Below are 22,107 nucleotides of genomic sequence, written 5' to 3'. Positions count from 1 at the left end.
TCCACTGTCCTTGTTAGAGAAGATTGTGGGACAAGAGAAGAAAGCAGCAGGAGATCAGAGAGCCTACAGGATGCTCTGGGACATGAGGAGCACAGTTGTCCTTAAGCAGAGGGGCTGAAGGAAGGGGTAGGTCCAGTACTCACACTGACATGCAAGTGCTCCAGGAAGAACTGCAGCAGGCAGGCGCCCAAGCCAAGTGCCCGTGCCCGCTCATGACCCCTCGGGGACTTGATCCATGGGCTCAGGTGCTGTACAAGAATGGACTTGACACAGGTGCCCTCTGGGGGAGGAACCCAGGAGTGCAGAAGCCCACATCCCAATGACAAGCTAAGCATCTCTGCTAGGCCATGCTTCAGGGGCTTCAGGGACCCCAGTGGGACCCAGGGTGGCTCCCACAGCAGGGTCTGCTGCAGCTCACCCCTGCCCACTTGAGGTGGCAGAGAGTGATCCAGGCCTATGAGGCACTAGGTGCCTAGATTAGGGATTGGTACGGCCCCAGCCCACTGCAACAATGGAAGGAATGGGAAGAACACCATGGCAGGGTGTGCATTTTGTCATCTTGCTTGCCTCAAGTGGTTAGCAGACGGCAGCCAGGACTCATGTGTTCCATCCCAGCACTTGTAGTAGTCAAGGAAAATGCTGCAGAGGCACTATCTGGTCAGAGTTGCCCAGGCAGAAGGACCCCTCCCCCAGGGAGACTATTAAACTGTCTCTGTAGTACCTAACCACAGTGGGGGGGGGGGGTAGGAAAAGGACCAGAAACTAGGTGGGATACCCACGCTCCATCACCACAACAACCAGTACCCACAGCACACCTCAACCATGATCTGCAGGCCCTGGGGGGTCATGTTCCGCTGCAGCAGGCTTGTCAGCAAATCTTCAAGGGCACACACCGTGTCCAGATACAAAGGCTGGAAGGAGAGCCAGGCCACCAGCCCCATGCATGGTCCCACTTCTTTCAGTGACCTTCTCACTCCCTGCCCCCATAGAAACAGCAATACCTCCTGGAAGGTACCATCTTCCCCCTCAGGCTCAGGTGGTAGGGCCATGACACTGTGTAAGCAGCTGTGGATCACATCTGCCTGTGCCTGCTCCTCCAATACAGGCTCCAAGTTGCTGAGCAGCAGGTTAAGGGCCCCACTCAATGAACAAATGATGTCATCTCCAGCCTGCTCCCTCCCAGAAACCATTGGGCCTGCACAGATGGCACAGCTGCTACCTTGTTCACAATACTTCACACATACAATGCAGGCCATACACATGGACACAGATCCACAGGCCTACTGTCCACAGAGAGGCTGGAAAGGATACACCAGGTATGTGCAGGCGAGCATGGCTTTCTTTCGAATGGGTGTTCTCAGGCAGTCTGGGGGTTCTGCCCTGATGAACTCCTTGGGGTGGCGGCACAGAACTGGCCCTCAGAGGAGGCATTAGCCTCCTCTCTGATCACCCTGTCTCACGCTAAGTGGGTGGTTGAGGCCTCTGAGATGCAGGCTTCTGTCTGTATCCACTGAGGCCCTAGGCTGCATTACTGCACTCATCCCTCTGGCCTCCCCAAGCCCCACCTCCTCTGCCCAGAACTCACCATCATCTGTGTCACCAGCTCTGCCTTCCTCGAGAACTGAAAGGAACTGGCTTGTGCGCTGCTACACATGGCCTGGCAGACCATGCACAGGCTCTGGACGAGGCACAGCTTCAGGGCTGGGTCCTAGGGGAACAGCTGGCTGCAGAAAGTTTGCACACCTGCCCCCCAGAGCTGCTGTGTTTAGAGCAGCCACAGGGCTGGGCCTAACCACAGAAGCTGGAGCACATGCCCTTTCTAGAACAGCCTGCAACTGTCTACTGTGCTCATAAAGTCCTACAGCAGCCTCCTGACCAAGGAGGGACCGGGGGGAAATTCTAGGGCCTTGGCCCACAGGGGAATTGCTATGTGGTATGAGAGCTTCACAGGAGGCATGAGGGGGGCCATCCTACTCCTATGGGCCAGGAAACAAAAATCTGAAAGAACCTCATCAATCCCAGCCCACTCCCAGAAGGCTCCCCACAACTGTCCCTCACAAAGGCCTGTCAGATTAGTATTGTGGATATCTATACTATCCCCAATCAGAAGGAGCATGTTAATGAGACCAAGAGAACCTCTGGCTATTTCCAATAGCTCTGGGCTTAACTAGCCCTCCCCTAGGTGCTCTCTGGGGTATAGAGAAAGGCAAGTCCAAAAGCATTGGGAGCAGAGCCAAAGGAGCCCAGAGCTATCGCTGGGCCATGGGGGACACAGCTATAGGTAGCCTACCAGCTGATTCAAAGGATGTGGTCCAGGACCTACTGCCTAGATGCAGAAGAAGCCTTGCTCTGCCCTTAGCAGGAGCTTAGATGTTACAGCTCCATGAAGTGCTGCTTCAAGGGAAGTGGGCAGGACACTCCTCCAGGACCACCATGGCCAGAAAGCCCAGGAAGTCCAGCGAGTTCTGGGTTTGGCTCTGCCCCAAAGCCCAGCCCAGAGGAGAGAGAGAAAAGGCACAGTTCACATACAATTGCTATACACTATACCTTGGTCTCTACCTTTATTCCCAGAACCTAAACAACAAAAAGTAAAATAAATTAAGAATCTGAAGTTGTGTGACTGGCCCACACAGACACTGCAATGCCCACCTTGGTATTGAAGCACTGAAACATGCTGCGGAGGATATCAGACTCTACTTTGGCCAGCACCAGCTCACGAGGGGCCTGTGCAGCCACATGCCCATAGCACAGGATCAGAGAACTCTTCATTCTTTCTACTTCATGCTCACTTCGGTCCTGGGAGGCGGAGAAATCAGCAGGATAGCAGGTACTCAGGGAACTGTTCTCCACACGGAGCCTTGCCTAGCAGTGTGCTTCCTATACTCTAATGCTCCTGGAATAGCCAGAGCTAGCCAGGAACACCAGAGGCAGCACCCAGGGATGGTAGAAGGTCAGACCAGGTGCCCACACAGGCCCACTGAGAACCAACTGGTTACAGAGAAGGGCTGAGGCAGTGGGAGCAAGGAGCAAAGGAGAAGTGTAAAAATCTGGAGGTACCAATCAGAAGATGGCAGGGCTGTGGCTACAGACCAGCCTCCTGCCCTAACAACTTGTGAATATCTACATTAGAAAGGCGGGCAGCAGCTACACCTTTAATCCCAGCACTCTGCACGTAGAGGCAGATATCTTTGAATCTGAGGCCAATCTGGTCTACACATCAAGTTCTAGGCCAGCCAAGGTTACATAGTGAGGGCCTGTCTCAAGATAGAGGGGCTGAAGAGATGCCTCAATGATTAAGAGCACCTGTTCTTGCAGAGGACCCAGGTTTAACACCCATGTGGTAGCTCACACCATCTATAACTCCAGTTCCAGGGGATCCAGTGCCCTCTTCTGGCCTCAGTGGGCACCAGGCAAGTACATGGTACACAGATATACATGCAGGCAAAACACTGATACACATAAAAATAAAAACTGAAAAATAAATCTAAAAATACTTTTTAAAAAGATAAAGAGGAAGAAGAAGGAAGAGAAGAGAAAGAAAAGGTGTGCAGGTCCTTGCACATCTGGGCCAACCCTCTGGTTCCATTGAGTACAGCAGTCACTAGAAATAGCATCATGCTAAGAGTTGGGCATTATGGAATATGCTTAAAAATCTCAGCATCTAGGACAAAGCACAGCGTAGACCACCTGGTCGTGCAGCTCTCAGTTCCCCACTTGTGTGGTTCAGATAACACATGTCCCCGGAGCTCAAGCAGCCCCAGTGCTGTGATGTTTAGAGGGGCAGTACTGGAAAATGTCTGTAAAGTTCACAAGGCCCCAGACTAGCTGTGTTCAGAGGTGGAAGTCCTTTGGGAAGGAACTGGTGCATCACCGGATTAACCCTTTGACAGAGCCATCATGGATTTAGGGGTAAGTGTTGTTACAAAGGCAAGTAAACTCTGTTCTTGGCTGGTGTGAGAGGAGCAGCCCTCTTCATCCCCTTCCACCATGTGCAGTCTGCCACAGGCCTTGGATCAACTGGCAGTGACAACGCGCTGAAACCTCCGAAGCTGGGAGGCAAAATAAATCCTCCCTCCTTCTAGCTAATTTTCTCAAGTATTTTGCCATAGCAACAGAAAGTTAACATGGAACCTTGCCACTCAGAATTCCTCTTGTTACCCCACCTGGAGGCATACCACTGTCACCAGCTAGATTTGCTTCTGGGAGGTCCTCTGCTGAGCAAGGAGCCCAGGCACAGAGGAGGGATACAGGCTGCAAAATGGCTACACAGTAAGGGGTTTTGTTGTCACTTTGAGCCTGAAGGTGCTCAGCCCAAGCCTTGAGTCTGAGAAATAGAGAGCTGCAGTCAGAGGAGCAGGAACCCATCCTACCACAGACACTGACAAGCAGGGCAGCCACAGGCCTCCATTCTGGGTAGTCTCTCCTTACCTTAAAAATGTTAAAGATGCCGATGGACTTCCTAAACACGTCTGACCTCACAAAGTCCTCCAACTGTGCTAGAGTGTCCTCAAGGTGGGTAATGGCACAAATCCCAAAGCAACAGGCAAGGCCCTGGGGAGGTGCACAGGTGTGCTCACACTTGAGCAAAGTGGCCCACCTGCACACATGCTGTGTGGGGAGAAACTTACACACACAATACATATACATATGTACACAGAGTACCATGCACACATAAACCTAAAGGCACATTGTATACATGTGAACACATGCATAGAAGCAGGTAGTGTGCCACACATGCATTCATGTACCTATATAGCACACATGAACATGCATTGGCTAGCAGCCTGAGAGGAGGGAGATGCCTAAGGCCTGGTAGCCCTGGGCATTAGGGGCTTCTTACCTCCTGCTCTGCCTCTTCCTGGTATCTGGCTGTCTCCAGCAGCTCTCGAAGGTGTTTTCTCACTACCTCCTTACTTGAAGCAGCGCCCAGTGTGGTTCCTATGCACTTATACAGGAAATTCTGGAACAAAGACAGAGAATACACATGCACCTGACTCCTGATGCACTATGGTGGCACTGCTAATGGAGCACTGTTTCTCTCTCTCTTTCTCTCTCTCTCTCTCTCTCTCTCTCTCTCTCTCTCTCTCTCTCTCTCTGAGACAGGGTTTCTCTGTGTAGCCCTGGTTATCCTGAAACTAGCTCTGTAGAACAGGCTGGCCTTGAACTCAGGGATCCACCTGTCTCTCAAGTATTGCGATTAAAGGTGTGTACTACTATGTCCAGCCCCTTGGAGAGCTGAATTTCAAGAAAGACATAGGAAGGGTTCCCCATGAGGATGGATGGGTGAGCCCTGGGCTGTGACTGAGGAACAAGTAGCAAGTAACCAGTCCCTATCTCCCAACTGCTGCTGGAGTGAAGAGGCTCTTAATCCTGCTTGCTTTTCTTGGGTTGGCCAGGGCTGCTAGAGTCATGAGACAAAGGCACAGACAGGAAGAACAGGAAAATCAAACACTGAAAGCATAGGAGTTAGGGACTGCGGACTGTGCAGAGACCCTGACCCCAGCTGGCTTGTCCTAGGCACCTTCTCCTGAGCTGTCCTACTGTTTTTTAATTTCTTTCAGATTTTATTTATTTATTTATTTATTTATTTATTTATTTATTATACACAATATTCTGTGTGGGCCTGAAGGCCAGAAGAGGGCACCAGACCCCATTACAGATGGTTGTGAGCCACCATGTGGTTGCTGGGAATTGAACTCAGGACCTCTGGAAGAGCAGGCAATGCTCTTAACCTCTGAGCCATCTCTCCAGCCCCCTGTCCTACTGTTTAAGAGAGTAGTTGGGGTACCTTCTCCTGAGCTGTCCCATTGTAAGAGGGTAGTTGCTTGCACATCTCCTGACTCAGCTGGCAGATCCACGTGTTGTCAGATACCACAGCCAGGGTGTCTCGTAGGAACTGCAGATGAGAGTGCTAGTGAGTGGCTGGCTATGGGGGGGCGTAAGGCCCGGGCACATCACATGATAACCTCATGGTGACCCCTGCTGGTAAGTGATCTTTGAAGGTGGGCAGCTATGAAACTTGCCAAAGCACCAATTGCTCTGAACTAGGTTGGGGACAATAGAAGGAGAAGGACAGACCACTTTCTGTGGCCAGGATGGCCCAAAGTGCCTCAAGTTTGGTGCTGGCTGATAGAAGATAGAAACTCTGTCACGGAAATCTGAGGCCCAGAGGCCCACCACCAGCCTCACGCCAGAATCCATCTCTGCTAAGCCCATTCCCTAGTCATACCACCAGGTGAAGTCAGGTAATCAGTCCCTCGGAAGACACAATATACCAGTCCCACATTTCCAGCCCTCCGTGCCCAGGCCCAGAGTATCTCAGAGGAGCACAGACAGGCCCTTGGTCTTCTATCCATCTCTCACCACGAGAAGCTTTTCTTCCCACTCCTTCAGTGACAAGGTTTCCTCAGTATGCTCTGAAATGACCAGTAACCCTGTTGGCTGAGGTTCTGCGAGGCAAGTTCATCCCAACATGCACGAATGGATGCTCTTTGTGTTTTGAACTCCCAGAAGGCATGCAGCAGCCAATCACACTACAGGTTGCACCCACTTCCCACAAGCCACCAGGTAACACCTCTTGAGACATCCAGTCCCTTTCTTAGATTACAGCTAAGATTATTTCTTACAATTTACAAAACCCAGGTCTGTATCAGCCAGCCGTATGATAGACTGGGTACAAATGGGGTCAGGGATGGCTAATGGGCTCCTTAGTCTCACTGGCCTCACCATCTAGGTACTCCAGCAGCACAGGCATGGTTGTCTCCCACCTCTGGCCCAGCAAAGGGTGTATATTCCGATGCATCACCTTCAGGAGGCGCAATGAGGCTGCCCCACGTCCATCTCCCAGGTAGGGATTGGAAGATACAACCTGAAGGAGGGGGAGGAAAGGCGTTGCCTAAACATGGAGTCACCTGCACTTCCTGGGGGAGATGTGGCTGGACAACTTCCCAGGCCACAGTGCCCAACCTGAGGACCAGCTTCCCAGGAGTGAAGGAAAGCTAGCAAACACAAGGTGGGAGGCACCTCCATGAGAGGAGGGCAAGGGTCCGAACCTGCCACAAGAACTGACAGGGACTCTGAAACACAGAGTCCACTCCTGTACTGGAGAGTAACCATGGTCAAGCCGACACCTATGCGAGTATCCCATTAAGGACAAGGACAGTGTCAGCCAGTGTGCTTGGACACAATAACAGACCCTCTACTTACCAGCAGTCTCGTGGTCATAGCGAAGGGAGATGGGAGGTTTGCTGGACAGGAAACACAGAGATTGTTACAAGGTAGGGATAGATGTGAGATGAAAGATGGGGATCATATGCAGAAGCAGGGAGTTGGGGTGGGATGTCATGCGAAAGCAGCAGCTGGGGAAGAGATCAGCGGCAGGGGCAAGGGCAGAGGGCTGAGAAAGGATAAGACCTAAGGCATTGGTGCGGGTCAGGTGCAAGGTAGTTGGGCCTCCACACCATTCGAGTTGTACTGGACGAGGAAAGCATCTGCCCCTGCCTCCTGCCTCTTCAGGGCTAAATGCACAAGGCTCCTGCAGAGTGGGGTGAGGGCCGCGGTGAAGCGCACTGGGGTGAGGAACTCGAGCAGGTAGGGCCAGAGAACCTGAGGGACAGAGAGCCATGGTCTGTGAACTGCAAGCACTGGGCACGGCCTCCAGGGCAGCAGAGCTGATAGGATTTGGTTTCCACATCTATACAGGAGCAGGGCAGCTTTAGAGGACCTCAAGCTAAGGCAGACAATGTGTCCTGCCGTTGCTGAGAAGTCCTCCGAGCCCAGCCCAGCCCCTGCCTTCTCAAGGCCTCCCTCCACTCCACAGTTCACTTGTTACCCAGGTCAGGATGGGGAGGGCAGGAAATCTCAGGAAGGGAAAGCTCAGGCTGCAGGCCTTGAGTCAAAGACAGACACACTTACACTGTTCATCCTGTCCACTGTGGTGCTGACCAGATAGAGGGTGCGGATACTGACTGCCCGCACACTATCTGCTGCCAGGTCCTCCCCATCAGGGCCGGGCTTCTCAGACTAGGGGAAGAGGCAAAGTGAGAGCACACCCTGGTTAGCATGGGAAAGGAAAAGACTGGCAGGAAGGGAAACAGGGCAGACCCACCAAACCTGCCCTGTGAAGAGCATGTCTGCCACCTTCCATAAAGTTTACTAAAATCACTCGGGAAAAGCTGGTGAGATGGCTCAGTAAACAGAAGTGGGAGCACTTCTGTTCTGTAAGACTGACAATCTGAGTGGTTCCCAGGTGTTCAATGTCAAAATGTCGTCCTCTAAGCTCCATGTGGCAGTCGTGACATGTGTGTGTCTGCACTCGTATACATACATACATACATACATTATACACACACACACACCTCTCCTCCCCCTCCCTACCAATTTTTTTTTTTTTTTAAGAAGGAATCGACCTGTGGGCTCCTAAACCTTAGCAAGGCTTCCTCCAAAGATGGGCTTATCATCCATGACCTCTAGTATTTCAAGACAAATGCAGGATGGGCCTGTGAGACTGTTCACACTATCAAAACCTGATAGCCTGAGTCTATCCTCAAGATAGTCATGGTGGAAACAACCAACTTCTATATGCTTTCCTCTGGCCTTCATACATGTGCTGTAACATGTAAGAGCACACACACATAAATTTGTAAATGTGATCTTATGAATAAGAGAAAGTAGATCTGGGAGAAGTTAGAGAGAGAGCAGGGGGTGGATGTGATCAAAATACATTATATGAAATTCCAAAAGAATAAAAAAATTAGCTAGTCAGTGGTGGCGCATGCCTTTAATCCCAGCACTCAGGAGGCAGAGGCAAGTGGATCTCTGTGAGTTCGAGGCCAGCCTGGTCTACAGAGCAAGTTCCAGAACTGACTGGCTCCATAGTTATAGAGAAACCCTGTTTCAAAAAACAAACAAACAACAAAAAAAAATTATGGGATTTAAGATGGATCAGTGGTTTAGAGCACCTGGCTAAATTTCCAGCACCCACGTGGTGGCTCACAACCATCCATAACTCCAGTTCCAGGGTAGCCCTTTTCTGATCTCTGTGGGCACCAAGCATGCACATAAAATATATATATATATATATATATATATATATATGTGTGTGTGTGTGTGTGTGTGTGTGTGTGTATGTATGTATGTATATACATGCAGGCAAATATTCATATACATAAAATAAAAAATAAATCTAAATTTTAAAAAATGTATTACATACACACACACACACATATATATACATATACATATATATATGTATATATATATATATATATATATATATATATATATATATATATGAATGTTTTCGCCTGCACATACATCTGCATACCAGAAGAGGACACTGGATCCTATGGAACTACAGTTATAGATGACTATGAATCACCATATGGGTGCTGGGGATTGAACTCAGAACCTCTGGGAGAGCAGCCAGTTCTTAACTGCTGGACGGTCTCTCCAGCTCTAATTTTTTTAAAATTATATTTTAAAAGAATAAACACAGTAGTCCTGTTTGAGGTATTACGCACACCACAATGATAGAGTGCAGGTGGTCACACGTGGTGGTCTGAGTAAGAAATGTCTCCTGTCCCCAGCTGACAGCGCTGTTTGAGGAGGTTGTGGGACTTTCAGGAGGTGGAGTCTTGCTGGAGGAAGTGAGTCACTGGGGGTGGGCTTTGAGTGGTCTTGCCCCACTTCCTGTTCACTCTTGTTTCATGTTTGCAGCTGAGGATGTGAGCTCTCAGCTTCCTGTTCCTGCCACCATGCCTGCCACTGCTGTTGTATTTCTACCATGATGGACTTGTCCTTCTGGAACCAGAAGCCCAAACAACCCTTCCTTATCTAAGTTGCCTTGGTCATGGTGTTTTATCATAGCAATAGAAAAGTACTAATACATGTCTCTATTCTGAACTGGCCTTAGGACAATCTAGCTTTGCTAACTCCAAGAAACCAAATCCAGATATGGCAACCTAAGAACTTTAGTGTATAATTGCTCTACCTGCACACATCTCCTCACTAGAGAGGAGCACAGCAGGCCAGCACAATGCCGCTGAGCTGCACCTCCATCCACTGCTTGCAGTTTACTTTATCTGGTCTTACCTTGCTCTCCTTCGAAAGAAACTAGTGTGTTTAGTAACTTATAAAACAGAAAAGAATTAAAGAGAATAAAGTTTGGGCTGGAGAGATGGCTCAGCAGTCAAGAGTACTGGCTGCTCTTCCAGAGGTCCTGAGTTCAGTTCCCAGAAACCACATGGTGGCTCACAACCATCTGTAATGAGATCTGGTGCCCTCTTCTGGCCTGCAGATGTATATGCAGGCAGGACACTGTATATGTAATAAATGAATAAATAAATCTTTTTTTAAAAAAAGAGAATAAAGTTTCTGTCTTCTGCCTCTGCTTCTGAGTTGGGAATCTGTTGAGTGGACTCAAGAAATGCAGAGACCCTGACTCAGAAACCAAAGGGAACCTCAGCCTGCACACAGCCACCTGCTGCCAGGCCAGCTGATCTTGGTAACCAGTGCTAACAGTGCTAAAGAGATATACCGGCTGAAGAGCCTGGCATCCAACAGATCCAGAAACAGGTGGGTCTATTGGTAGTAGTCCTTACCTTCTCCGGGGGCAGAGCACACTGCTGCACAATGTAGTCAACCATCACCTCACCTCCAGGCTGCTCCAGGTAGCCATGGTGGGCCATGGCACTTATCACCTGCACCACAGCCAGCTTCACCTGCCCAGAACCAAAAGAAGGTCAGGAAGGGGCACGGGGCACACACCAGGCCCTGTGCTATGCCTGCACCCACATCTATATGTGCACCGCATTTGTGCCCACATCTGTATCAGTGCTCATGTCCGTATATACCCACAACACAACTGTCCCTACAACTGCATCTGCATCTAGACTCAGAGACAGATTGGTCTGGGTATCTACACCCACACCTAGACCCACACCTGCTGTTGTACCTAACACCTGGCTTTACAGAAGTTTGCTCAGCCCTCGGCTAGCAGCCTTTTAGCCACCATGTAACATATGCAGTTCTCAAAAGAAGGCCTCTTTTCCTGCTACCCCACATACATTCTCGCCCTCCTCCCAGCTCCTCAGAAGTTACCTCATCTCACCAACTGCCTTCCTTCACACACTTTTACCAAGCGTCATCCTCAAGGCTATGAAAAGAGCTCTGCTAAAGATCTGCTCCAAACCACCCTGTCCTCCAGGCTTACCTCCCCACCCTACATTTGTGGCATCTTGGTGCCTAACAGACCTGTCCTATCTGCACTGTTCATCTGGCCTTAAGCTATAGGATTGGTGTCCTTCAGAGCTGGCTTCTCTTGTGTGACACCCACATTTCCTGGCTGTTTTGTCCGTTCCCCCAGGCAATGTTTCTCAGACCTTCAACTACCAGCCTAGTTCTGAGCATGCATGGCAAGCCCCAATAGCCAAAAACAATATTTACTCAGGGCCAGTGTCTCCTCTAGTCCACCGTACCCTAACCAGACACTGGCCTCTGCCCCCAGTCTTGTCCCCTTGCATGGGGCCCACTCTTAGGAGCCTTCAGACCCATGAGAATGTTTTTGCTTCCTAGAATGTCAGATCAAATGCAGCTACCCCAAGCAAGTCTCCTGAGATTACCACCCTGTTATCCCTATGTCACATTCATCTGCTGTGGTTGTCTATGGGAACAGCGTGGGTCTGGGTTGGTAGTCAAGTACCCACTCTGAGCATGTATGTGCCCACTCAACAGTGTGAACATAGCATTGTCTGGACCCATAACGAGCTACAGGACCCTGTCACAGGTGTATCAGGGAAGACTGTGCCAGAATATAAAGGTCTAAAGCCTGTTATTTGGACTTTTTGTCAGAAGCTTCTGAAGAAATAACAGTAAGATACACAGGAGGTCTCTGGAAGTTGTACAATGCTGCAGTAGCTCTCAGGGAAGGCTAGCATCCTGTTGCCTCTGAGCATGCAGGCCCTGCTCAAGACAATAGCGCTCAGGGGGCTGGAAAGATCTACCTTGCCCAAAGAAGAGTCTGACCTGTTTCCTAGGCTCCTGGGAGCCCTTGAGATATTCTACTTGGTGAGAATGTCTCATGATCTGGGGCCAGGGTCACCTCCCACAGTAAAAGGAAGGCCTCAGGTAGGAGCCTGCAAGCCACATGGTATAAGTCCCATTTACAGAAGGGCTGGAGGCTGAGTGCAGCCATACAGACAGCCCAGCACATCCACATAACAGGGCCAAAGGCTCAGGACTCTAAGACTAAGGAATGACCTTAATTGGCAATACTCTTATGTGTGGTCACACATTACTGCCCTGTCCATAAAAGGCAATGGAAAGCCGCAGGTTTGGGCATGCCTGCACTCTGTCCCAAGAGCTGCTTTCTAGCTGAGTTTTGTTTTTGAGATCCGTTCTAATTATGCAGCCCAGGATAGGCATGAGCTCCTCTCCTATCTCAGACTCCCAAATGCTAAGATTACAGTCATGAGCTACCACACCCAACTCCCCATCTGATTTAAACAATCCCTGCAGTAAGTGGGGGGTATACCAGCTGCCTGAGTTCTGAGTCCTTCTGGTGAATAGCGAACCTCAGGGTGGTGCTGGAGCCCTCTGGGTCTATGACAGGTCCCAATTCTGAGGTGGTTTGGATTCATTAATGGTTCACTAACTGTGGAAAGGTAGCCTGCTCACACTACATGTGTTCATCTCTCTGCTTGCTTGCACCCACAGACTAGGATAGGCACTTCCAGTGTTCTCGCCACTCTTCTGTTGGCTCTTTGTGATGAGCCAAACTAACTGGTCTATGTCAACAACGGCCACGCTAATCTGCCCACTTTACCTTATTGTTGGTGTCCAGAAGAGGGAGCCTCATGGAAGAGAGTATAAAGGGCTTCTTAACCTCCATTTGAGCAGCTGCAATAAACAAACAAGATGGCTTAGTCCCTACCGACTTAGACCAGTGTCATCCTACCCACATCTACCTTGATGTCTCGGCCTCAGGGGACCTGGCCTCACTTGGTCCTCTTGTAGAAGGAGGACATGGCATAAGACCAAATGCTCTGAAGGAGAAAAAAAATCCCAAATAAGATTTTACCAATAAAAAGTTAAAAGGGATTTTTAATTCTCTGTAGAGTCCTTGTGAATGAAGAACTACACTCTTGAATCTTATGTCGTTGAAATGCAGTGTGCTGCAAACTTTGCAAGGTTAGGGGAAGCAGAGCACAGACCACAGCAGGTCGAAGGAATTAAGGAAATGCCACTGTTAAGCAGGAGCCACAGACAAAACCATCTGAGACATCTATCCTGTCTTTTATGCACTGCAAAATGGTGCCCCCACTCTGAGAGTGCTCAGTTCTCTGTATATGAATTTAGGAAAAGCTCTTTGTATTGCATGTGCCCTTGTCCTCTCTACCAAATACGCTTGCCTTGTTCAATGTAGCTGACTTTCTAAGACAGTCACCTTTGAAAAGAATTGCTTTCTAGCTCATTCAAAAGAAGCCATCATGGAAGCACAGTACCAGTAAGAGATATAGGGGAGCTGTGGGCAAGGACCCTAACCATTAGCTGGGGACTGCGCAGAATACCGAGCCCCTGGGAACAGAATTCAAAGGGCTCTGCTTCCTGCTCAGATTGTGTTTTCTATAAATCACACCCTCTTTTCTATAAAATATTAAATCACAGTGGCTTACAGTCGAAAGACACTCAAGATTCATTTCTCAATCTCCAGCTTCAGCAAATAATGATGATGAATTTAAAGGGGGAGTGCTGGAGGGATGGCTCAAAGATTAAGAGCATGTGCTGTTCTTCCAGAGGATGTGAGTTCAGTTCCCAGCACCCATGTCAAGTGGCTTACAGTCATCTCCAGGAAAACCTGACACTTCTGCTCTCTGAGGGTACACTCACTCATATGCACAAATCTATAAACAGACATACACATATATAATTAAAAATAACAAAAAGAAGTTAAGCAGTGGTGGCGCACACCTTTAATCCCAGCACTCAGGAGGCAGAGGCAGGCAGACCTCTGTGAGTTTGAAGCTAGCCTGGTCTACAGAGCGAGTTCCAGACGACCAGGGCTACACAGAGAAACTCTGTCCTGAAAAACCAATAATAATAATAACAACAATAATAAAAAGAAATTTAGAAAGAAAAAGAGAGGGGCGGGAGAGACGGCTCAGTGGTTAAGAGCACTGGTTGTTCTTTCAGAGGACCCAGGTTCAATTCCCAGCCCTGCCCCTCATGGCAGCTCACAACTGTCTGCAAATCCAGTTCCAGGGAATTCGACATCCTCACACCAATGCACATAAAAAATAAAGTAAACTAATTTTTAAAAATAAATAAACAAAAGAAAAAAAGAGAAAAACCAAGGTGGGGGTGGGGCAGATGGCTCAGTGAGTAAAGGCCGTCAAGACTGTTGAGTTTCATCCTTGGGACCAACATTACAGGAGAGAACCAATTCTTGTAAGTTATTCTCTGATGTCTACTTCCTCTTCACAGCACTCACATACCCACAGTAAACAAACACAAATAGATGAAGTTTAAACATATCTTTTAAAATGCTAAGCAGGGGACTGGAGAGATGGCTCAGAGGTTAAGAGCACTGACTGCTCTTCCAGAGGTCCTGAGTTCAATTTCCAGCAACCACATGGTGGCTAACAGCCATCTGTAATGAGATCTGGTGCCCTCTTCTGGCATGGAAGGAATGTTGTATACATAATAAACAAACACACAAACAAACAAACAAATAAATAAAATGCTAAGCAGCTGGCAAGTGAGGCGACAGAAGAAAAGTGGCTCAAACTTTGGGAAGTCAGTCAGTGACTGTAACTAAAGTGGCATCAGCCACCAGATGGTTATCAGCTGGCGTAACAGTCCTGGGTAGCTGGGTACCTCTCACCCGTACCAGGTGACTGTCGCTGTGGCTCCTTGCTCAGAATCAGCAACACAACCTTTTATCTCCTAACACTTTTTTTTTTCTTTCTCGAGACAGGGTTTCTCTGTGTACCAGCCCTGGCCGTCTTGGAACTCAAATCTGTAAGCCAGGCTGGCCTCGAACTCACTGAGATCCACCTACCTCTACCTTCCAAGTACTGGGATTAAAGGCGTGCACCATCACCACTCGGCTTATCTCCTAATATTTAAAAGGAGATTCCAGATGGCCACTAAGTGCTCAACTCAGCAGCACATATATTGAAACTGCAATGAAGCACAGAAGATTAGCATGGGCCCTGTGCAATGACGACATTCAAATTTGTGAAGCATTCCATATTGTTATATAGTGGATTTCACTTTTTATGATGAATTTAAATAGATATTATGAAATAGCTATCACTGGATGTGGTACGTGCCTGTAAACCCAACAGAAGGAGGCAGGAGGATCCTGAGCTCCAGGCTAGCTGAGGAGGCTGACGTAGGAAGCAAGTGAGTTCAAGGTCAGTCTAGGCTTTAGAGCAAAACTGTCTCAGAAAATGGGAAGTAAAGAGGCTGGGCAGACTGCTCGGCAGTTAAGAGTGCTGACTGCTCTTGTAGAAGACCTGGGTTCAGTTCCCAGGGCTTACATCAGGCAGCTCACAATCACTTGTAACTCCAATAAAGCATCAAATGTCTTCCAACCTCCAAGGGTACCTGCTCATGAGTTCATGTAGGGACAGCTACATGCATATGATAAATAAACAGCCTGATGGTGGAGTACGCCCTTCTTCCCAGCATTTGGGAGGCAAAGGCAGGTGGATTTCTGTGAGTTCAAGGCCAGCCTGGTCTACAAGAGCTAGTTCCAGGACAGATTCTAAAGCCACAGAGAAACCATGTCTCAAACAAACAAACAAACAATCTTTTCTTTAAAAGTTAAAAAGGGAAGAGAAAAGAAGACGCCATACACAACGCAGGTAACACACTGCTTGGGACCACGTTTTCCTTATATTGATAGTCCAATATGGAAGATGTCATCCTCATCCCGATTGCAAAAGCCAGGAGCCTGGACCCAGACGGCACATGGCCCTCAGAACACAAGCTCCCAGAGCAGCAAAAGGAAGAGCCCAACACAGAGGGTGGAGGCCTCAAAGAAAGATGGCCTTATCTCCAGTGCCCCAGCACCTCCACTCTAAAATACTTCTTGAGCCATTCCTTTCCTGCCCCGGAGCCACCACAACCAAGTCCTGGTAGTAATAACATAAGATGCAGAAAAATGAGGTGTGTACTATAAAAGCTCAGGCAATAGAAATTCTAAATCTGACCTGTGTCAAATGCGCAGTGTATAAGATGCTGAATAATATTCATGATCCTTAAAACTGAGGTAGGAAGCAAAGATGGTAACACCATGAAACTTCTGCGAACAGAGTCTGGAGACAGTCACCAGGAAGTGGATGGCTTCAGCGCTACAGGAAGGAGCTTCACAGAGAGTGCTGGTGACAGCCACACCACAGTGGGGCTGTGCTCAACATCACTGAATTATGCCACCTGTATATGACATCATTTTAGAACAAATAAAAATAACACCAGGGCTGGCGATGCGGCCGAGCTGGCAGGGTATTTGCCTGGCAGACATAGGGCTCAAGGTTGAATCCCCAACACTGAATAAGAACAAGTGCAAGGTAAACACCCCAAATCCCAGGAGGATGAGGAGCTCAAGGCCATTCTCAGGTGTAAAACAAACACAAAGTCAACCTGGGATACCTGACACCCTGTATTAAAGAAAAAAATCAAATGAAACAAAATATCAATGGTCAAGCAGAGCACAGCAGTACCTTTAATCCCAACACTTGGGGGGCAGGGGCAGGGGGATCTCTGAGTTTGAGGCCAGCTTGGTCTACAGAGTGAGTTCCAGGACAATCAGGGATATATAGAAAGACTTTGTAACAAAAAATGAATAAATAAATAACAAAACTAAGTATAGCTAGTCCCTGGAATCTTATAGATAAAGACAAAAAGGTGTAGATGATAAGGCTATTTCATTCAAGACCCGGACTGCTCACTGGGCTAGAGGTTCATCTGTGCTGTGTGAATTTTTAAAAGAAATTTAAAATGAATCTGTGTCCTACCTGAAACTCATATTGAAGCCTAAAAAATGTCTCATTCAAGTTCACCTTTAGATGACTACGGTCTCTCAAGGAGCAATAGATAGCCTTATCTTCCTGAAGTTGCTATCCTGGTCCTATTTTATATGGCTTTAAGTTCATAGAAGAACTGAGGCAAACCTGAGTTCAGAGCGCTACCTAGTGTTAAAGTGACGAGGTGACTATAGGCTCAGACAACATAATAATAAAACTAGACTCCAGGAAATGTATATGCCTGTGTGCTCCATTCTTGCCCGTACCAGGACTTTGCTGATTTGGATAATCTTGGGAAAGATAGTTTGTTCTGATACAGTCTGGCACATAAAACAGCTGAATAGCGGCTTGCTGCAAAATTAGTTACTCTGGCTAGGATGCAAAGGATTGGCTTAAGATGGATATTTTAGAAAAACAATGCATACCTACAATCTGAAATTTCTGGTTCAAGATACACATCCGACTAAGTGTGCACAGAAAAAAATGGAAACAGCAGTCTTTACAGTAAAAAAAAAAAACAAAAACCTGAAAGAATCAACATATCCATAGCCAAGCAAATGAATAACTTGGAGATTAACTCCACAGTTCATCACACACGGCACAATTTCCCTTTCTTAACACAACATGCAAAACAGAAGCATCATCTTGAGCTGGAAGCTACCCCTCAAAGACCTGCTAGTGGCCCCTGGGCACTGCCAAAGTCTTTCCTCATTCTTCATCCAGGTGGGAAATAATGGGCTTGTGATAATGCAATAGAAGAATTAACTCAGGTTGGGCGGTAGTGGCACAAGCCTTTAATACCAGCACCTGGGAGGCAAAGGCAGGTTGATCTGTGATTTCAAGGCCAACCTGGTCTACAGGGCGAGTTCTAGGACAGTCAGGGCTGTTACACAGAGAAATACTGTCTTGAAAAACCAAAGACAAACAAACAAACAAACAAGAATTAACGGTAAAGGGGGGATGGGAGATGAGAACATGAGGAATGGAGCAGAGAGTGATGAAAGAGAGATCTTGATAGAGCCACTATGGGGTTAGAGAAAGAAAGTCCCAAGATTCCACAAGGACGGCCCCAGCTAAGATTCCTAGCAACAGTGGAGAGGGTGCCTGAACTGGTCTTCCCCTAGAATCAGATTTGGGAATACTCCAACTATCGTCATAGGGCCTTCAGTCAGTAACTGACGGAACCAGATGGCGAGATCCACAGCCAAGCACCAGACTCAGCTCTAGGAATCCAATCAAAGGGAGCAAGGGAGGTCGAGATCATGATGGAAAAATCTACAGAGACAGATGAACCAAGGTTGTGGAAACTCAAGAACTCTAGACTGACAGCTGTGGAGTCTCCATGGGACTGAATTAGGACCCCTATATGTGGAAGACAGTGGTGAAGCTTGAACTTTATCTGATGGGCCCCTGGCAGTAGGACCAGGATCTATCCCTGGTGCATGAGCTAGCTTGTTGGAGCCCATTCCCAATGGTGGGATGCTATGCTCAGCCTTAGTGCAGTGGGGAGAGCCTTGATCCTGCCCCAACTTAATGTGCCAGACTTCACTGATTCCCCATGGGAGCCCTTACCCATTGGGAGGAGTGAATGGGGGGTGGGTTGGGGGGGATGCAAAAGAGGGTGGAGGAGGAGCGGGAGGGAGAACTGTGGTTGGAATGTAAAATGAAATTTAAAAAAATAAATAAATAAAAATTTTTAAAAAAGAATTAACTCAGAAAAGATGAGCAAGGTTTACCTAGTCACAGACCAATGCTAAGCTCCCCCTACCTAAAGAAAGAATTTACTTTTTCAATAAAAATCATTTTGCTGTAATGAAATCAGTAAAGCATCACACAGCTAGATGAAGGAATCTAGTCAAATGCTGGCCATGGTGGTGCACTCCTTTAATCTCAGACATCCAGAGTTATGTAGAGAGACTCTGTCTCCAAATAAACAAACAAACAAATAAATAACAACAGCTCGGCTGTCTTGTCCTGGAACTCACTCGTAGACCAGGCTGGCCTTGAACTCAAGAGATCCATCTGCCTCTGCCTCCTGAATATTGGGATTAAATGCATGTGCTACCACTGCCCAGCTCCACTATGAACTCTTTTTCTTTCTTTCCTTTTTAAAGATTTATTTATTTATTATGCATGCAGTGTTCAGCCTGTACGTATGCCGCACACCAGAAAAGGGCATCAGATCTCCTTACAGATGGTTGTGAACCACCATGTGGTTGCTGGGAATTGAACTCAGGACCTCTGAAAGAGCAATGCTCTTAACCTCTGAAGCCCATCCCACTTGTGAACTCTTAAATGCAAACACACACACACACACCTAAAAAAAGCACCAAGGATCCACATCTGGTGCCTTAAGCCTGAAATGCAGGCTTAAGAGTGTAGGCTTTGCCGGGCAGTGGTGGCACACGCCTTTAATTCCAGCACTTGGGAAGCAGAGGCAGGCGGATCTCTGTGAGTTCGAGGACAGCATAGTCTACAAGAGCTAGTTCCAGGACAGGCTCCAAAGCCACAGAGAAACCCTGTCTTGAAAAACAACAACAACAACAACAACAAAAGAGGAATGCAGGCTTAAAGGCTTAAGGAATGGTGTCTAGAAGAGCTCCAGACCACAAGATCTACCTTTCTGAACCTCATATGTAAATGCCTCCCAATGTGGCCCATGGTCACTGACTTTGAAACTCCGACGGGGCATGAATGAAACTCACTGAAACACAAACCCACCTGTATTGCTGTGATTATCTTTTCGAAGCTTACTGTTAAGCAAATAAATCTCACTTAAAAGAAGGAAACTTGGGGCTAAAGGTATTGTTCAGAGGCAGAAAACCTGCACAGCATGTGTGGAGCTCTAGGTCTGTGGTGGTTTGAAGAAGAGTGGCCCCATAGGCTCATTTATTTGAATGCTTCCCGGTGGGAAGAAGAGTCTGGGAAGGAGTAGCAGGCATGGCCTTGTTGGAAGAGGTGTGTCCCTGGGGCAGGCTTTTTCTGAGGTTTCAAAAGCCCATGCCAGCCCCAGTTTTCACATGCTTGTGCATGGCCCGTATCCCCCACCTCCAAATAAACCTTTTCTTCTATAAGTTGCCTTGGTCATGGTGTCTTATCAGAGCAGTAATAACTAAGACAAAGTTCACTTGTGAAAAGCACCAAGATAAAACATTGTTATGAACAGTAATTCAAAGCAGGATGCTTCTCTCAGCTGTGAGGCGGACATTATCCTGGTATTACTCTGTGCTGCACATGGCACAGGGGCAAGCCTGCAGGCACAGAAGGCACTCACCAGCCGAATTGATGATGTGTCTCAGGATCTGCAGAGTACCCACACGGAGCCTCTCATTGTTGGTGTCTAGCCTGGGCAGTAAGAAGGCCAGCAGTCGGTCAGGAGAGCAGCAGGCTGCAGGGTAAGATGCACATCAGACACTTTCTAACAGTCTCTTTGCTCCTCATTCCATGCTTGTGCCCTAAGCTCCCAGGACTGAGTTTGTATATCTTGGTCATTCTGAAACTGGAGATTCCCAGGACAGTGAAGGCAAAGACTCACTGTGGGGAATGCAGGAAGCTAGAACTCCCTGGCATCAATTTCACCCCAATATTTTCTGGGAGTGACTGTATAAAGGGAAGGGTTACAGCACAGAGGGCTTTAATACCAATGGGTTGGTACCACACAGTACATGTGAGGCTCAGATCTGGGGTCACCAGGACCAGTGGGCTTATTCCAACAATTCATGGGGAGCTCACAAGGGATGCCCCTCAGAGATCCTCCTGCTTCTGGGCTGGTCTGCAGCTAGAGAACAATTCCCAAGCACTCAGTCCCTGACCCTGTTCAGACCTCTAGTCTGGACCTCTATCATTGTCAATGAGAACCTTCTAGAAACTACTCTGGTGAGTTTTTTTGGCTGAAACCAAGACCCTGCTTGAAGCCCTAACCACTCCTCAGGCAACTAACTCCAGTATTTGGAAGCCTGAGGCAGAAGAATCGTGAATTCAAGACCAGCTGAGCTAAAAGGACCCCGAGAACCTGTTTTGTTTGTTCGTTTTTATAATAACATAATAATAAATAAAAATAGCCATGCAGTAGTGGCACATGCCTTTAATCCCAGCACTCAGGAGGCAGAGGCAGGCAGATCTCTGAGTTCGAGACCAGCCTGGTCTACAGAGTGAATTCCAGTACAGAATTCCAAGGTTACACAAAGGAACCCTACCTTGTAAAAACAACAAACAAATAAATAAGAAAAAAGGACAAAGAGGACAATTGGTTCAGACACGTTCTCTGAGATTCCCCACAGAAGCCACCACTCACCCAGCACTGTGAAGCAACGAAGCACCTCCTTCTGGCTACTCATCACCATGGGGCTTGAGGACTCCACAGGCACACAAATCTGCTCCAGGAGATAGGACAGAGATTATGGTGATGGACTCACCGCAGGTCAGGGCCCCGCTGTGCAACAGACTAAGTGCTCTACCTCACCTGGGGGTACTGGAAAGGTATTCTATTGTTGCTGCTTTTTGTTTTTTAAAGAAAATTTAAGAGGTGCTGGTGTGACAGCTCAGAGGTTAAGAGCACTGGCTGCTCTTCCAGAAGACCTGGGTTCAGCTCTCACCACCACATGGCAGCTCACAACTGTAACTACAGTTGCAGTGGACTTGAGGCCCTCTTCCAACTCCTATGGGTACCAGGCACACACACAGTACACAGATAAACATGCAAGTGGAAAACCAATACACGTAAAATAAAGTAACTTAAAGATCTACTTTACTGTTTTATATGTATGAGTGTTTTACCTAAATAGATGAATACATTGCTGGTGCCCCTGGAGGTCAAAAGAGGGTGCTAGATTCCCTGAGACTAAAGTTACAGACAGCTGTGAGCTGTCCTGAGGGCACTAGGAATCAAACCCAGATTGTCTGCAAGAGCAACAAGCATTCTTAACCACTCACTGAACCACCTCTCCAGCCTATGCTTTGTTTGAGACAAGGTCTCGCTTTGTAGCTCTGGCTGTCCTGAAACTCACTATATAGACCAGAATGGCTTGAAATTCACAGAGATTCACCTCCCTCTGCCTCCCAAGTGCTGGGATTAAAG

The 22,107-nt window shown here is 47.9% G+C and overlaps 1 protein-coding gene and 1 non-coding gene across 7 annotated transcripts in view; one reads left to right on the top strand and one right to left on the bottom strand.

Moving 5' to 3' along the window:
• The window catches only part of Mroh1 (maestro heat like repeat family member 1), a 73,137-nt gene that overhangs the window by 16,614 nt on the left and 34,416 nt on the right, over positions 1–22,107 (bottom strand). For 4 of the 6 annotated variants that reach the window (XM_048454556.3, XM_085679136.2, XM_085679135.2 and 1 more), the window contains 19 exons: positions 21,325–21,403; positions 20,305–20,418; positions 12,824–12,897; positions 10,602–10,721; positions 7,915–8,022; positions 7,461–7,605; positions 7,207–7,247; positions 6,727–6,868; positions 6,364–6,416; positions 5,789–5,896; positions 4,841–4,960; positions 4,429–4,551; positions 2,650–2,796; positions 2,548–2,574; positions 1,586–1,708; positions 1,312–1,391; positions 1,002–1,116; positions 816–911; positions 144–248 (listed from right to left, as the gene is read on the bottom strand). In XM_048454556.3, the coding sequence (XP_048310513.3) occupies positions 144–248; positions 816–911; positions 1,002–1,116; positions 1,312–1,391; positions 1,586–1,708; positions 2,548–2,574; positions 2,650–2,796; positions 4,429–4,551; positions 4,841–4,960; positions 5,789–5,896; positions 6,364–6,416; positions 6,727–6,868; positions 7,207–7,247; positions 7,461–7,605; positions 7,915–8,022; positions 10,602–10,721; positions 12,824–12,897; positions 20,305–20,418; positions 21,325–21,403 (1,920 nt within the window). The remainder of the gene's footprint in view (positions 1–143; positions 249–815; positions 912–1,001; positions 1,117–1,311; positions 1,392–1,585; positions 1,709–2,547; positions 2,575–2,649; positions 2,797–4,428; positions 4,552–4,840; positions 4,961–5,788; positions 5,897–6,363; positions 6,417–6,726; positions 6,869–7,206; positions 7,248–7,460; positions 7,606–7,914; positions 8,023–10,601; positions 10,722–12,823; positions 12,898–20,304; positions 20,419–21,324; positions 21,404–22,107) is intronic. The other 2 variants (XM_048454557.3, XM_085679138.2) reach the window with 1 other exon arrangement.
• LOC125413481 (U6 spliceosomal RNA) lies at positions 15,151–15,257 on the top strand. The gene has a single exon (XR_007235952.1). It is a non-coding gene; the product is annotated as a U6 spliceosomal RNA (small nuclear RNA).

Source organism: Myodes glareolus, chromosome 19 (assembly GCF_982192425.1).
Source record: "Myodes glareolus chromosome 19, mMyoGla1.1, whole genome shotgun sequence".
Taxonomy (NCBI): Eukaryota; Metazoa; Chordata; class Mammalia; order Rodentia; family Cricetidae; genus Myodes; species Myodes glareolus.
The sequence above is the reverse complement of the archived record's forward strand: the minus strand, read 5'-3'. Positions and strand labels throughout refer to the sequence as shown.